The sequence below is a fragment of the Vicugna pacos genome, chromosome 13 (genome assembly GCF_048564905.1).
Source record: "Vicugna pacos chromosome 13, VicPac4, whole genome shotgun sequence".
In the NCBI taxonomy this organism is placed as follows: domain Eukaryota; kingdom Metazoa; phylum Chordata; class Mammalia; order Artiodactyla; family Camelidae; genus Vicugna; species Vicugna pacos.
The window spans coordinates 45673978-45690692 of NC_132999.1; the positions used below are offsets into that span (position 1 = coordinate 45673978).

At 48.3% G+C, this 16715-nt stretch overlaps 1 protein-coding gene across 1 annotated transcript in view; it reads left to right on the plus strand.

Moving 5' to 3' along the window:
* The first annotated feature begins 7600 nt into the window (after positions 1 to 7600).
* NKAIN1 (sodium/potassium transporting ATPase interacting 1) overlaps positions 7601 to 16715 on the plus strand; it is a 41889-nt gene continuing 32774 nt past the window's right edge. The window contains exon 1 of the mRNA XM_031683926.2: positions 7601 to 8058. Coding sequence (XP_031539786.1) covers positions 8005 to 8058 — 54 coding nt within the window. The 5' untranslated portion in view covers positions 7601 to 8004. The remainder of the gene's footprint in view (positions 8059 to 16715) is intronic.

Consider the following 16715-nt stretch of genomic DNA (forward strand, 5'->3'; position numbering starts at 1 on the left):
TGACTTCTCCTGGCACCCCTTGGCTCTCAAGAAAACCACTACTATGACATGTGGTCTGTGAGAACTTAAGAACGCTTCTCCCAGTGCCCACGACTGAGCTGAAACATGAGTTTGACCAGGAGGCAGGGGTTGATCCACTGTGGTCATCTCTGCCTGATTGACTGTGGGGCTTTGTGCAGAAAAATGACCTCTAACCTTCCTTCAAAGCCCCAAGTATAGCATCCAAATGTTCTAGAGCTGGAAAAGACCTTACAAGTACTTCAGTCATCTAGTCCAACTTCGTTTTACAGAAGGGGAAACTGAAAGGAGATACAATTTTCCCAAGGTCACATGCATAGTAAGTTAATGCTTTTGCTCATTCAAGAAACATTTATTCAACAGGCCTTTGTGGTAGGCCCTGTGCTGGGCTCTGAGAATACAGAAATGACTGAGTCATAGCCTCATCTTTGAAGGATCACAGGGCAGAATAGTGGGGAGAGAAACAAAAATCAGAGCTTTCTAAACTTTTCCCCATAAGTGTCTTAATGGCAGAGGAGAATGAACTGGGGCAGAAGGAAGGAGTCCTGAAATTAATAACTTTCAAATCTTACCTTGGATCTATAAAATGTATGATTCTCCACTCAACTTTTCATTTTGAAAAGTTTCAAACATAAACATTAAAAAAATTGAAAGATTAATGTAGTGAATATGTTTGTTTCATCTAGATTCAGTAATTCAATAGTCTCTCTCTTTCACACACACACATACATATATAACTTTCAATGACTATTGAAGGTAAGATGCAGACATCATAATTCTTTACTCCCAAGTACTCCTAAATACTCCAGCAGGTATCTGTCTCCTAAGAACATTCTCTTTCATAGCCACAATACCATTACCACACCTAAGAAAATTAACAGCAATTCCATCTAATGATCATATTAAGATTTCCCCAATATTAAAAAAAATTTTACAGCTAATTTTTCAATCTAGAATCAGTGAAGTTTTATGCATTTGGGTTTTCTGTCTCTCTAGTGTCTCTTAGTCTAGAATATTTCCCCATACCTTTTTTCCCAGTGAAATTGGCTATTTAAATGTGTGTGATTTTGTATGCTGCTTCATAATACAGCTGTGCTTGTTTTACATTAATAAGTGTTTTAAACGACTGAGCGCCGAATAAAATTGACACTCCAGGAAGATGTACCACATTTATCTGTGCTTTGTGTCTTCTCATGTACTGTTTTAGAAACAGATACAAATAAGCAATTCAAATTCAATCTAATACATACTGTCAGAGGTATACCTCCAAACTGGGAGGCAGTGCCTAAGGAGAAGTTAGAGAAAGTTTTACTGAGGAAATGACACTTCAGGTGAATCTTAAAAGGAGATTGGAAGCTGGAGAAAAGAGGAGCTGGGAGGGGGAGTAAGTACAGTCTAGGTAGTGGGAAAAACATGGACAACTTCACAGATTACCAAAACTCCTGGTGTGATAAAAAATGACACACAGCATGTGGTGATGGTAACAGCATGTTGAGGGGAGTGACAGATGAGTAGGAACCTTGGAAAGTGTTGGAACCATATTGCAAATGGTCTAAAAGCCAAGTGGGCACCTTTGGGCTTCGTTTTAAGGAAAAGAAGCCAGCAAAGTTCTCTCAGTACTCAGCGCAGGAAGTCAACCACACCTAGTATGTTTTTGATTCTGGGGAAGCCTCAAAGTACAGAGCCAAGACAAGTGGATGGTAAGAAGGCAGATTTACACTCAACAAAGAAAGCAGCTGAATCGGAGCTGTCCACACGCAGAATGGTAGAGAGGTCCTCCTCTCTGGAGTGGCCAAGCAGAAGCTGGATGACCATTTGACGGGAATGCCTGTGTGGTATTGATTTAGAGGGTTAGAGCTGCTCATCAGAGTCCCCGAGGAGAATATTTTTTATAATACCCATAACCAGGTCCCACCTGCAGAGATTTTGCTGGAGTTGAGCTGGTGTGGGGCCCTGATTCAGATGCAGGTGGTCTACACACTAACCTTCAGGAGCCACTTGGTTAGAGGACCTCTAAGGTCTTCTGCAACTCCACTGTTCTATGATTTTACATGCCGTTTACCTCGGCCTCTAAGATAGTAATTTTAGGATTCAGTGAATTGTTTGCTGTGAAAGGACGTCTGGGTGAGGGCTTATAGAAAATAGGGATGAGGAGCCAGCAGGAGGTTGAGAATCCTATCAGGGCATTTGGGACCTGCTGGAGGGGCCGGGCCAGAGCTGACTCCATCTGTCTTCCGATCCCCAGTTGGCCCTTGGGCCAGCCCAGTGCAGCATAATAAAGGCCCAGGCAAGTATGGGGCCGATTGGAGAAGGCCTCCTGCCATCTCTCAATGTCCCCAGCTCAGCTCACCTGAGGACAGACTTTAACTGAAAGCCCATGTGGCCCCTGAGGGCTAGTGAGAAGGGAGATTTGTCTTGGCTGTCAGCGAAGTCTGTGCTAAGGATCCTGAACCCAGACAAGGAGAGTCAACTTTCTACAGGCTTATCTGCCATCAGAGCTGTTTAGGGCTTCCTGACCATTCATATATGCCCTGTTCTATCCTCTTCTTTTATTCTCAGCCATTCTTTCTTATCAGAGTTTTTTTTTTCCTTTAAAGATTTGAAAGAAGTTGGTTGGAGAGGAGTGATGGCAGGAAGGGGGCAATAGGCAATAAAAAGTATGTGCAGAAATTAAAGAGAAGGGGTCATAGCTCCTGAATGCACCTTGCCTTTAAACGCTTCTGTGTCTGCACTTGTTGTTCTGTCTGGCAGCCTATGTTGTAGTCATCTTTTCTCTGAAGTTTCCCTTACTACCTATTCCTAAGCAGTTAGCCATTCTTTCCATCACTTGGTTTCTGTACCTCACAGTCACTATGCCATTCTGTGTATCATTCATATCTGTTTATATGTTCTATCTCTCCCACAGGCCCAAGAGTCACAAACTCAGATGGCATCAGGGCCCAGAGAGGAAAGGCAAAGGGGTGAAGCTGCTGGGTTTAGAGAAGTAAGCAGTGGACGATGTCACATTGTTGGCCAGTGTGCTAGCCCCCAGGCTTTTAGCCCAGGGATTCTCAGAGGCACCTACCCTCTTCATCTTTGGTTCCAAAGCTCCTAGCCCAGTGCCTGACACAGTAATGGAACTGACCCAGAGATCTTGAGATCCAGCTCTGCCCTTACTATGCTGTGTGACATTACAGAACCCACTCAACCTCTCTGCTCTTCAGATTCTCCCTTTATGTCTCCCCTCTTCAAAAAAGGCACCTTGCAGATCATCTAGGCCAGTGGTTTTTGCACTGTTCCTGAGGGACCTGGGATTGAGGTGCTATCTGGAGGCTGTCACAGGATGGGAGGGCAGACTGAGACAGCAGCTTGCCAGTCCTCTTTCTCCACACAACCAGAGCAGTCCCACTGTTTTTCAGTTCTACAGATGTGTGATTTCTTTTGAAGAGAAGTGTCTGCTGCTAAAAAAGAAGTTTGAAAATTGTAAGGAATGCAGTAGGAATGGTATAGGTAAAGTAGTTCTGCCTCGATTCAAATCCTGATTCTGCCACTTCCTTGTTGTATGACCCTGGGCAAGTGATCTAACCTCTCAGAGCCTCAGTTCCTTCACCTAAATACTGGGTAGTGATAACAGTCCCCACTTCAAAAGGCTTTTGTGAGGCTGAATGAGTTAATGCACAGAAGTTGCTCAGAATAGTGTCTGGCACAGGATGCTTAAGAGATGTTAGCTACCGTGATAGAATGAGGTCTTTGTCCCTCTCCCTGGCACTGGAAGTCCCCAGTGATAGGAGTGCGTCTTATTTATGAGTCCCTTTGATCATACCTGAGGTGACTTAGGATGGGACCCCTAGACAGACTCAAGATGCGACTGGTCACCAGAAAGACCAAGTGAGTGGAAGAATGGAAACTTGTAGCCGCTCTTACTGAGCTCCATCTGGAGACCGAGCTCTGTAACAGCTCTGGAACACTGAGATCCAGAGCACCTTCCTGGCTGATGAACTGGCTGGGAGGGTTGTGCACCCCAACTCCACAGAGTCAGGAGTGCCCGGGCCCTTTCCAGGCCTCACCGTATGTACCTCTTCATCTGGCTGTTGATTTGTGTCCTTTCTAATAAACCAGTAAAGGTGAGTAAATTACCTTCCTGAGTTCTGTGAGCTGTTCACAAGCAAATTATCCAACCTGAAAAGGAGGTCATGGGAACCCCCAATTTATAGCTGGTTGGTCAGACATAGGGGTGGCTGGAGATCTGCAGCTAGCATCTGAAGGGGAGGCAGTTTTGAGGGTACTGAATCTTTAAGCTTTGGGTCTATGCCAACTGTGCGTAGTTAGTGTCAGAATTGAATTAAATTGTTGAACAACCAACTGGTGTTGAAGAATTGGTTGGAAAACACCCCAGGAACTATTATTAGTATGCTCAGCCCTCAAACTTGGAAGGAGAAATTAATAGGTTTAACATTTCTGCTATCTTACGAGTGAACTTTCGCAGAAGCCTTCAGTGTTTTAACCCACAGAGGGACTAGTGGTAGAAGGTTCAGACACTGACTGGGCTTGGTTTAAGGCAAGGGAATAACTTAACACCTCATAAATTCCTCTTCACTTCAGCAGCTCCTAATGTGCCTCTCTCTAGGGCCAACCATGCTCCTGCCTTCTCACTCAGGAAGTGTGGGTATGTTCTGAATCATCTGTCCTTTATTTCTAAATCCTGCTTCATTTCCCCCACGTTCTTTCCCTAGTCCAAGGCTTAGTCATCTTTTTTGTTGACTCCTTTGAGCCCTCCTGACATTATCCTTAGCTCCTAACACCCACAACGTCTTGCCAAAGATGCTTCTATCTTTTCCTACAATTAGATTGCCTTCCCCCTTAGAATCCTGGACTTCCGGGTGGTAAAGAGAGCACGAGGTATGCTAGGACCCAGGACAGTAAGATCATTCTTTCATCACGCATTTGCTAACTCCTGACATGATCCAAGCCTTGTGGGATACAGAGATGATTTATGACACAGTTGCTGTCCTCATAGAGCTCACAGTCAACTGGCAGAAACAAAATCAGACAAGTAAAATAAATCCTAGTGAAAGTTCTCCTGGACGTAGCACAGACCACATGTGATCCCAAAGGAGGGGCTCCTCCTTGAAGTCACAGAGTGTTAAGGAAAACCTGGCATGTGGGGAAGTAACAGGAGAGCTGAGATTTGAAATGTGAATGGGAGATCTCCAGGCTAAGAATTTGGATGGGAGATACCTTCTAGACAGAACAACATGTGCAAAGCATGAAAGTGAGAGATGGCATGGTGCATATGTGGTGTGGGCAGGACTTCGACTAAATGGAATGACCCGGGGCAGAGGCTAGTTCTGCTGAGGTCAGACAAGCCATCATCCCTGGTCCCATAGGCCAGACAAGAGTGAGTTAGCCTGGCCTTGGAACAGGGTGTCACAGGCATGATGTGATACAGCCAGGTGCCTGGCAAGGGATGGTAACAGCCCCAGTGGAATCCACTCTTATTAAGATTAAATGAGATAGTATATGTTAAGTGCCTGGCTCAGAGTAAGCACTCAACAAATGGGAGCTATTAATGTTATTATTACTGAATTGCATTGTTAGCGTCACAGAGGGAACTGGCAGACTGTCTATCTGGAAGAGGCCCCAAAGAGGATCTGCTAGAAAACTTACATCTGGGCTGAGTCCTTGTGGGACTGGTTCTTCTTACTCTTTAGTGGGAAACGGACTCTTTGGGGAATCTGATGAAACCTGTGGACCCTCTCCCCAGAAAAAGACACATCTGCTCAGATGAAGCTTTGCATATTATTTATTTCAGGGACTTCACAGACTCCTGGAGGCCGGTCTAGTCATGGAACCTGGTTAGACACAGCTGTCACTCGCCAAGCATGGCTGAGAAAAGTTCCCACTGTTAACTCAGCTTATTCCAAGTGAAAACCAGCTCACGTAATTCCAACTCTACCAATATTCTGTGTGTTTTAAAATTCCAAGTGGCATGCTGGCAAGTGGGTGGAGGAGGCAGACCAGTGAAGAGACCGTTCTGCTGGTCCATGGAGAAGACAACGGCTGCCTTCAGGAGTGGGTGTCCTCTGCAGGCCCACAGGGCCCTCCCTGTGCTTGGTTTAATGCTCCGCTGTGTCTTCATTCCTAATGAGCCTTAAGGAGCCATGCATTTTCATTTTGCATTGAACCTCACAAATTATGTAGCCACTCCAAGGAGAAAAAATCATGCATCTGAGTGCTCGCTATGTAAGCAGCATACAAGTGGCAGTGCTGGAACTACAACCCAGGCTGCTTGGGTCCAGAACCTTGGGTTGTAATACCATACTGCCTGCTGAGTCCAGAGGGCTAGAGAGAGTGAGGAGGAAGGGAAAGAATAAGAAATGTTGTTTCTTCTACCATATCACTGTTCTCCACTCCTCTGCCACTCCTTCCCGCCTTCTCAGTATCAATGCCATATCCACAAGGAGGCCTTCCTGGTCTCTAAATCTGAATTATGGCCCCCTTAGTCTTTTACTCTTTGTTATCCTTTAAGGCACACATCAGAATTTGTCGTCATGTATTTGCATATTTTCTGGACAATCCCTCACTAGACTGTTCTCTCAGTGAGTGCAGCAACTGGTTCATCCCCTTATCCCCAGTGGAGAGCCTGGTACATAGTAGGTATTTCATAGATATTAGCTGGAAGATAAGTTCATAGAATGTCATGATGAGTCAGATGGGATAGGAAAGCCCGGAGGATGACGCAAGGATTCCCAGCTGAGTGATGCTAATCATCAAGATGACTATAAGAAGTTAGGAGTCGGGTTGAGATGATTAAATGGATTTGAGATGTGTTTGGGAGTTTGGGTGTTTGGGGGGGGCGTTTTGGAGAAGGCAGTCTTCTACTGGCCAGCCCTTCCTAACTCCTTCCCCACTGCAACCTGGGTTAGGGGCTGGCCACAGCCCCCTGGGTAGAACTTTGCCATCAGGCAGCTCATGCTCCTGCCCCGAGAGCCTGCCTGTTCCCTGGACTGGGAAGCTCAGTGGGTTCTGGAACAGCACTGCTGTTCTGGATCATAAGGCCCCCAGGGGTGTGTATACAGTGGAGGCTCAGTAAAGGCCAGCAGAAGGAAAGAGGGAAGGAAGACAAGGTGGCCAGGCACTTAGGAGGGAGGCTGGGATGGGGAGTAGACCTGGGAACTGGAGTGGAAATAGGGGGTCAAAGTTGGAACCGCATCGCCCTAGAGACAAGGTGGACAGAGGAATGTGCCAGCACCCTCAAGAGGCCAGGCACAGAGCTAAGTGTTTTATTCACGGAACTGCATTTCATCTTTGCGGCAGCACTGAAGAGGTCATTATTATTCCTGTTTGTTAAGAAAACTGAGGCCCGGAGAGGTGATGTGATTTGCCCAAGGTCACACAGCGAGTGAGCTGTGAAGTCTGGATTTGACCCAGAGCTATCAGTCCCCAAGCCTTCACTCTTCTCACTTCACTCCCTGACTCTCGCCCCTGCTCTCCGCTTCTCTACCCCTTCTCCCCTCCCTTCTGCTCCCTCGGCCGCCCCGCCCCACCCCTCTCCTCCCCTCTCCTCCCTCTTTCCCTCCCTCCCTCACTGCCGCGGCGGCGGAGCCACGTGGTGGGGCCGGGGAGCCGCGGCCGCCGAGCTCCCGGGCGGCTGCCCCAGCTGGGCAGTGCTGCTCTGCGCTGCGCCGCGCTGGGTGCCTGCGCTCCCCGCTCCCTGCTCCCCGCCAGCCGCCCGGGGGCAGGAGGCGCGCCTGGCGGCCGGCCGGCCAGACAAAGGAGGCGCGGCGCGGCAGAGCCAGAGCGCGGGCGGACAGACCATGGACTCAGAGCGCGAGCGGCCGGCCCCAGCCCTGAGAAGCCGGCGCTCCCGGGCCCGGCCCTAGGCGCCCGGACCCGCCGCCTGGGGCGCACAGCGGGGAGGACGCAGAGCCCGCGCGGCGCAGAGGAGGCGGCGGCCGCCGAGCTAGAGGGGCGCCGCGGCGGACGGCGCGCGCGGCCCCCGGAACCATGGGCAAGTGCAGCGGGCGCTGCACGCTGGTTGCCTTCTGCTGCCTGCAGCTGGTGAGCGCCGCGCGCCCGGGCGGCCAGGCCGGGTGGGGTGCGGCGGGGCGGGGTCCTGGGGCGTGCGGGTGGGGTTGTGTCTCTGTGTGTGTTGGGAGCGAGCGCCCGGATGGGGGGGTGGTCTGGAGTCACGGAGCGGACGGGCGGAGCCTGCTTCTGCTGGCCAGGCTGTCTCTTTGTGTGCGCTTCTCTCCCGGCGCTCCTCGGTCCCCGAGTGTGTCCTGTGCGCAAGTCCCCGGCCGCCCCGCGCTTGGGGCTGGAAGCGTCTGGCCCGCGCTGTAAGAGTGGCCTCCTCCTAGGGGGATACGCCGTGGGACTGTGGCTCGCTGGGGCTTGGGGGTGTGTCCGATGCTGGTGTGTTGATCTGATGAGGTCCCTGCCCTGTGTTTTCCTCTAGATCACTCGTTTGCTTGGGTCTCTGCCTCTGGTCTCCGCCCCTGTGAATGTTTCTCACAAAAGTCTCTGCTCCTGTGTGTGTCTCTCTCCGGGTTTCTCCTTGCTATGTCTCTAGATCTCTGACCATTTCTGGCCCATGTTCATCTGTGTGTGTTGGGATCTTAGACTCCAAGAACCGTTCGCTTCTTTGTGCTGTTCCTGCCTCCCTCCACCCTCCTGATGGGGCAGGCCTGGGAATGGAGAGCCGCCTCCCTGGAGAGGGTCACAAGGAGCTACCAAGTCCTGGGCCAGTCTGACCAACCAGGTGCGGGCCCTCCCTGCTTTGGCTGTGGCCACAGGCATTCGTCAGTCATCAGTTCCACCAGAGCAAGGGTGGTGATGGGGGTAGGGGGTGGAGCGCGGGACAGGCAGACCAGCTCCTCTGCCTGAGCTGGCACAGGTGAAGGTTGGGATACTTTGGTGCCACGGGGAGGATGCGAGCATCTGGGGACACTATACCTCATTCCAGCTCAGGGAACTCGGGTTCTTGTCTCAGGGGGGCCAGTGGAGTGAATTTAGGGGCTGAAGGGGACCAGCGCTACCCTTTAGCTCAGGCTCTGGAAGGTGAATTTGGGAAAGTGGTTAAGGAGAGACCAGGATCTCCTGTCTACCCTAGAGCTGAGGCACAACAACTAGACAGAGGTGCATGGGGACCTCCATGGGCAGAACTCGGGTATGAGCGTGAATTTGGGGAGCTGGGGCCTCACTGATGCGGACTCTATGATCGGAGTCTCCGCTTTTGCCTGCATCCATTGCCCTTCCTCTACCACAGTACAGTAATGCAGAAGGAAGATTTGCATGTGGATATACAGACCTCCTCATTTGTCTTTTTTCTCTTCTCTTGGGGACCCCAGCCCCAGATTTGCCATCCACAGACCTGTCCCCTTGAGCAGTGGTCAAAACAACCAGCCCTGAAGATTGTAGCCCTGGATGCAGGGCAAGTGACTTCCCCTCACGGGGCCATCTTGGTCGGCCCCTCTGTAATTCCTCCTCCGTGAGGGTTGCAGAGGGGATTAATTAAGATCAGGTAGAATGGAAACTCCAGAAGGGCAGAGATTATCTGTTTTGTTCCCACTAAATCCCCAGCAGCTGGAACAGTGCCTGACACTCCATTAATATTTGTAAAATAAATGACTGAATCAGTTATTTGACAACTCCTGGCTCCCAGTAGAAACACGCTTCTTTATCTCCTTTGAGGAACATAAAATGCCAAGAAGTGCTGAAACTTTTCAGAGGATTTTTTTCTGTGTTAATTTTTAAATTTTAAACTAGGACATTTTTGTTAGAAAAGTAATATACAGATATTATAAAATGATTAAATCAGTAAATAACCAAACAGACCAGAAGATAAAGAAGTTTCCTTCTATGCCCAGTCCCATACCCCAGAGGTAACCACTATTAACAATTTGTCTCATAGTCATTCTCTGTTGATGAGCTTTGGGGAGCACTTACTAGGTTACCCTTGTAAGCACTTTTCTGTGTATTAACTCATTTAATCCTCATAACAACCCTATGAAGTAACTTGCCCAAAGTTGTGCAGTCAGGGGCCAGGCTATGAAGCCAGGCAGCTGACCAGCATCCTCTGTTGCCTTCTTAATTATAAAGTAAGTAGTTCTGGCCCTGGTAAGTCGGGGGTCCCTTGGGAGATGCTTACTACTCTAAAGAAGTGAAGGTGGTGGAGGCAGTCTTCCTGTCCCGCCCTCACCTGCCTCCATAGCTCTGCGCAGCTAAGCTAAACCCATCCTTCCATTTAGAGGGCTCACCAGTGCAAGGGTTTCTGGAATTAGACAAGGGCTGGGTGGGATTCTGATCCTTCTACGTCCTGACTGGGTGCCTTTGGGCAGCTTGAGAGGATTACCTGAGATAATCTGGGGATGTTTCGAAGAGGGACTTGAACATTGGTCTCTTAGGTCTGTTGCTCTGTCTGGGCCGATTGCAGAGTGGGCCCTTCAGCTGTCGCTAACTGCCAGGAGCCTCTGCTCCCTGGCAGCTTCCATAATGTGCTTCCAAATGCTGGAATTCACCAGTTTGCTGAAGGGAGCCTGTTTCCTCTCATCCAAGGGGCAGAGAAGGAAGATGCTGTTAAATGTTTCTAAGCTGAAAACTTTACAAAGAAACTGTGTCATTTTTCTTTTTCCAGTGGGTCTGACTTATAATAAAGCAGGCCAGTTCTAAACACTCTTCTGTGATTGGGATAGACTTGCTTTGGGTGAGGGAGTAGGGTGTGAGGGTGCACTGGAGGGTGGGAGAAGCAGATGGGAGCTGTACCATTCAGGTAGACAAGGCTCTGGAGTTTGAAAGGACAGACATGCGTTTGAGTCCTGGCTCTCACTTCCTAGCTGTGGGACCTTAGGCAAGTTGCTTACCCTCTCCGAGGGTAAAAAAAGATAAGACATATTTCCCAATTCTTAGAGTTGTTGTGAGGATTAAATGCATATAATGAGCTTAGTTAACACTGTGCCAGGCACAGAGTGAGCATTCAATAAACTATAGCTTTTAAAGAATGAAATAATGCTGTTTTCAGCAACACGGATGGACTAGAGATTATCATACTAAGTGGAGTAAGTCAGACAGAGAAAGACAAATATATGATATCACTTATACGTGGAATCTAGAAAATTATGCAGATGAACTTATTTACCAAACAGAAACAGACTCACAGTCATAGAAAACAAACTTACAGTTCTTAAAGGGGAAGAGGAGGGGGAGGGAGAAATTAGGAGTTTGGGATTATACAAACTACTATATATAGAATAAACAACAAAGTCCTACTATATAGCACAGGGAACTATATTCAATATCTGTAGTAAACTAAAAGGGAAAAGAATCTGAAAAAGATTTTTAAATAAACTAGCTTTTTATTGTTGTCATCTTAATGATATATACCCTGAGATGTGTCCCTGGAATTGTGACCCAGACATGTTCAGGTGCCCCCTGCACCCTTCCTTTGTGGGAAACGGCAGGTATTTGGGCCCTGAGCTGCGAGTCAGGAGGCCTGGATTCAAGCTCACCTCTACCACTATATCCTATGAACTTGGGCAAGGGTTTTCCCCATCTGTAAAATGGGAAGAAACACTAGTCTTTTGAGGGGAGGGTAGAGCTTAGTGATAGAGTTTGTGCTTAGCATGCACAATGTCCTGGATTCAATCTCCAGTACCTTTGTTTAAACAAACAAACAAACCTAACATCCCCCCTAAAAATAAACAAACAAACAAATAAATAAAAAGAAAGAAACATTGGTCTGTGTCTCTAGGGTCTTGCCAGTTCTGCCCATCTAGGACTCTGGGATGATGTCTGGACTGGCCTGGAGGTTCTGTGGGTCTCAGTCTGGTTTCACTCTGTAGAGCATCTTGGATCCCTTGCTTTCTCCCTACTTGGCATATCATCTTGACCTTATCAATGCTATTCACTCCCTAATTTTTATGTGTTTCTTTTTCCCTCCCCTGTCCAAGCCCTCCCCTTCTTTCCTGGTCCCCCTCCTTTCTGAAACCTTATAGGCCACTCTGTTCTTCCAGAAAGAGGATGAACTGAGGCTTGCCCAAGGGAATCATCATCAGTGCCTTCATCATCATCATCATCATCATCACTCCCATTTCTGGAGTCCTGTGCTAAGCACTTTATATGCAATACCTCATTTAACCCAGTGAGCTTACACATGTCAAGTGCTTAGCAAAGTGCCTGGTGCATGTTAAACAATCGATAAACATTAACTGTTTTACTGTTTTTTCCTTCTTATTGTTTTCCCACAAAATGAGATAGATGCTTTTATTATCCCCTTTTTTTGATGAGGAAATTGAGGCTCAGAGAGGTCTCTAAGCTAGTCAGTGACAGAACCAAGATTCAGGCACTCTTTTCCCGGAGCAGAGAGCCACCCTCCCCACCCTGTGCCACTCTGCTGCTCACGCTGAAGCAGCATGTGACCTCAGACAGGTCTCTTCACTGCATCAAACTTCAGTCTCCTCATCTGAAAATGAGAATGATAATATTTCAGTAGGATCCCACCACTGTGAGCCTGTGAGTGGTCAGTAATACATCACTGCCATGCTTGTTCTTGTCCCAGCTCTGTGTGACCTTGGACACATGCATTCGCTCCCCGGGGCCCCAGTTTCTTTCTCTGGAAAAGAGAAGAATCATCCCTACTTCGCCGAGTCGTACGAAGGGCTTCGCTGGGTGCCACGCCCACAGTAGGTACTCAGAAAAATCATCAGTTTCATTCTCTTCCCTTCTGGAAATCTCTTGGCTTTCTGGAAGGTGGTGGGTGAGGGGGAAAATGTGTAGCTTCCTGCTGAGCTGCGAGTAATGGTGTGAAACGTGGTCAACCTGATTGATGTCATTATTAGCAATAGTGATGGTGAAGACCGAGGGAAATGGGCTTGTGCAGGGGCCTGAGCTCTGAAGCTTCCTGGGGAGGGGCTGCCTCTTCTCTGGGTGCTTCCAGTCCTTGGGCCAGGCTTCAGAGCCAGGAGCACAAAATCATTCAGGCAGCTGATCGTCTTTGTCTGTCATACCGCTTTGGACAGGCTTGGGACTGGGGTGATCAACTCCCTTTTGCAGATGGGCAGACTGAGGCCAAACAGCCGTCAAGAACCACATGAGGTAGACAGAGCAAGGTGGAATGGAGCAGGGGGCTCCAGGGGCCAGCAGATGGCCTTGGTTCTGCTCCTTTCCAGGGGTGGGTGGGTGGGTGATTTCGAGATAAGTGTCCCACATATGGCAGCTGCTCTGAGATCTGGCACAGAGGGTAATACCTCCGGGATCAGACAGACATTGCTGCCTTGCTTTGTGACCTCCAGAAAGTCCCTTACCTTCTCTGAGCTTCTGCCTCTCTCTTGTAGTCAGAATAAAAGCTCCTGCCCCATGGCAGTTGGGGAGGGTCCCCTAAGATGGTGCCCAGATGGCACTGGCCCAGGCAAGTGCTCCCTACGCCTGGATGTCATTTGCCTTGAGGTTTGGATAAGTCACTTCGGCCCTATCTCTGCCTCTGTTAGAGATTTTAGTGATCAGAGTCATACCCATAAACCCGTTAAGTCTTAGTTTCTTTACAGGGAAAATATATGGTTCTGTAGGAAGTAGTAGTAACAGTAAGAGCTTCCTGTTGTTTGGTGTCTGCTGTGAGCCAGGCACTGCACTAAGCGCTTTATATACCTTGTTGCTTGTTATTTGCCGGCTTATCCGTGGCCACATAAACAGTAGGGACAGAATGAGGATTCAAAAGTCAGATCGAGGACTCCACAGCTTCTACCTCGCATGCCCTGTTCCTTCCCCTGTAGGACGGTGGGGGTGCTGGGTGTGGAAGCCGACAGACATCTGAATCTTTCTTCTTCCATACAGAGTTGTTACTAATGCCAGACCTTCTGAGCTACTTGTTCAAATGCTAACCCCCATGCCCTGCCCCCATTTCTACTCACCCCAAGGCCGGCGTTGGGTTTAAGAGAACTGTGACTTGGGTTAAGGAAAAGTTACCCAGGAAGGAAATTAACCTGCATTGAAGACTTATCAGCCCTCATAACAACTCTATGAGATAGGGACGGTCTTTATACCCATTTACTGATGAGCATACTGAGGCTCAGAAGAATGAAGTGACTTGTTACCAAGGAAACAGAAGATACAGTCTAGACCTCACATGAATGATCAAGGGGAAAGGATTTGAGAACAACTGCAAAATCTGGACCAAGTGGAGATGGTCAGCTTTTGATGGTTGAAGTCTCTTTTCTTTACTTTCAGGGAGGAGTGGGTGATGGGAGAGCAGGCTGAGACCAGAGATGTGTTTTTAAAAACTAGTTCATGGCCACAAGGGGTAGAGCTGGCTTTGGTCTGGGGGTCCCCAGTCCCAGTGCTCTCAGCCTCCCTGCTGATCCTGGAGAGGGAGAGGGATGGTGATTCGGAGACTGAGGGGGAGCCTCAGGGAGCAAAGCATTCTTCCCTGGGACACGTGCTCCTGCCAGCAAGCACTAGGGTTTTGGAAGAGCAGTTACTGTGGCTGCGGGTTTTAGTGAGTTACCCTGGCCTCCTGGCCCTTGCCTTTCAAAGCAGCTGGTAAATCCAGAGGCAGGGAGTTCAGCTGGGAAGAGCTTGGGCTGTGGGGTCAGGCTGAGGTTTGAGTTCCATCTTTGCCTCTTTGTAGCTGGGTGAGATTGGGCAAGACACTTAACCTCTCTGAACTTCCACCTGTACTTCTCTAAATCAGGATACTAGTAATCTGCCTCAGAGATTGCATTCTTGGAGGTAAGATATGCTGAGAGGAGCTCACAAAGTGTTCACACTTTTCTAAAATATATTTTTATTGAAGTATAGTCAGTTTACAATTTTGCATCAATTTCTGGTGTACAGCACAATACTTCAGTCATATAGGAACATACGTATATTCATTTTCATATTCTTTTTCACCATAAGTTACTACAAATGTTGAATATAGTTCCCTGTGCTATACAATATAAACTTGTTGCTGGGCTCACACTCTTGAATGCTCCAGAAATGAGACAGCCGTTTTTATGAACCAGAATATCATGGGATGGGAAGTGGACGTGTCCCCTTTTTCAGCCAGTTGAAGGCCCAAGTTGAAGCAGAGGTTCTGCTAAGTCTGCGTGGCCTTGGCCTTACTGTCTCTTGAGCTTCTCTTTTTGTAAAATGGGAATAATAATAATACGCCCTCATGCGACTATAGCGAGGATGACCAAAACAAGGCAGGAAGAGCTCTGGGCACAGAGTCCAGCACTCACTCCGAGAGAAACAGAGAAGTTTGGTGCTCTGTGTCCCCTTCTGTAAAGGGAGAAGTTTGGGTTCGTCATCTCAGGGGAGCGCTCTGGCTCTGACTCATCGATGAGTTCCATCCTTTACCAGGTGGAGATCAGAGCTGCCGCCACATCAGCCCACCTTGCTGCAGGTGACTGATGGGGGAGGCTCCTGCCTCCAGTGGCCGGCCCACGGCTCTTCACCTGGGTGTCAGGTTGTCAGGAACTCGGGAGACCTCTTCTTTCCTCTGTTTGAATGAGTGTACTTTCCCCATCCCAAATGCCCACATGGCCTATTTGGTTGTAAAATCAAGTCTCAGACTATAGAGGCTAAGAGCAGGAGGTTCTAACCCATCACTAATCCCTGGCCCACCGCAGGGGAACTTCCTGAACCCTAGAGAGATAAAATGCTGTTGGGTCAGAGAGTAAGAATCGCCACCAGCTAACTCTACCCAGAGTTGCATTCACCAAATAGTTATGAAGCGCCTACAGAATCTTGGGCACAATTCTTGGTGCTGAGTCACCTTAGGGTACAAAATACACCCTCAGCTGCAAGTCGGAATCCCAGGGTTCTGATTCTCACTTGCTGTGCTTCTTGGAGCTGGCCCTGTCCCTCTCTGGACCTCATTTTCTCCAGTCTGTGAAACTGAGGGAATGGAGGAGAGAATATTAAACTCCATCAGAGGTTTTCAAACTATCTACAGAAGCTCTGCAGTAGTGGACTGAGAATCAGGTGGTGAGTTCCCTGTATCGGGCAGTGATTAAGAATTAATACAGGGGGGAGGGTATAGCTCAAGAGGTAGAATGCATGCTTAGCATGCATGAGGTCCTGGGTTCAATTCCCAGTCCCTCCTCTAAAAATCAATAAATCTAGTTACCTCCCCCCCAAAATGAAAAATAAGTAATACAATAATAAATAAATAAAATATTTAAAAAAAAAATTAATACATGGGTTGGACGACATCTTGGACATGTAATGGATCTAATGATGATCTGGGTCCCTTGGAACCAGATACTGATTCTAGGTCCTGAGAGGTCAGTGGCAATAGCAGAAAATGGTATTTATTATGAATAATGAAAATTGTGAGCATTTTTGTGTTTTTACCATGTCGCTTTACCTTAAGCATGCTCCCCACCGCCCATCAAATCACAGAGCCAGGCTGAGCTAGCACAGGAAGTCGGGGAAAGGGAGTCTGTAGGTACTTCACCCCCGTGCCCGCTCTGGCTAGTCCTTGCCCTCAAAAGGGAGGCTGCCTTGGGATTACTAGGGTAGGGATTGCTCCTAAGCTTTTTTTTTGAGGGGGTGTTAGGTTCTGCAGCCCCAGCCTGAACCGGAGACGTGGGTTTTCAATTACACAATTAAATGCACAATTAGGCATAATTACCAGTGCTCAGAGCCCGAGACTGCTCATAATAGGCGTGTAATCTACTGCAGCCTCTGTTTATACTACTCAGCGCGCTCCCTAATGATGCCAAGATGCCTTCACACTG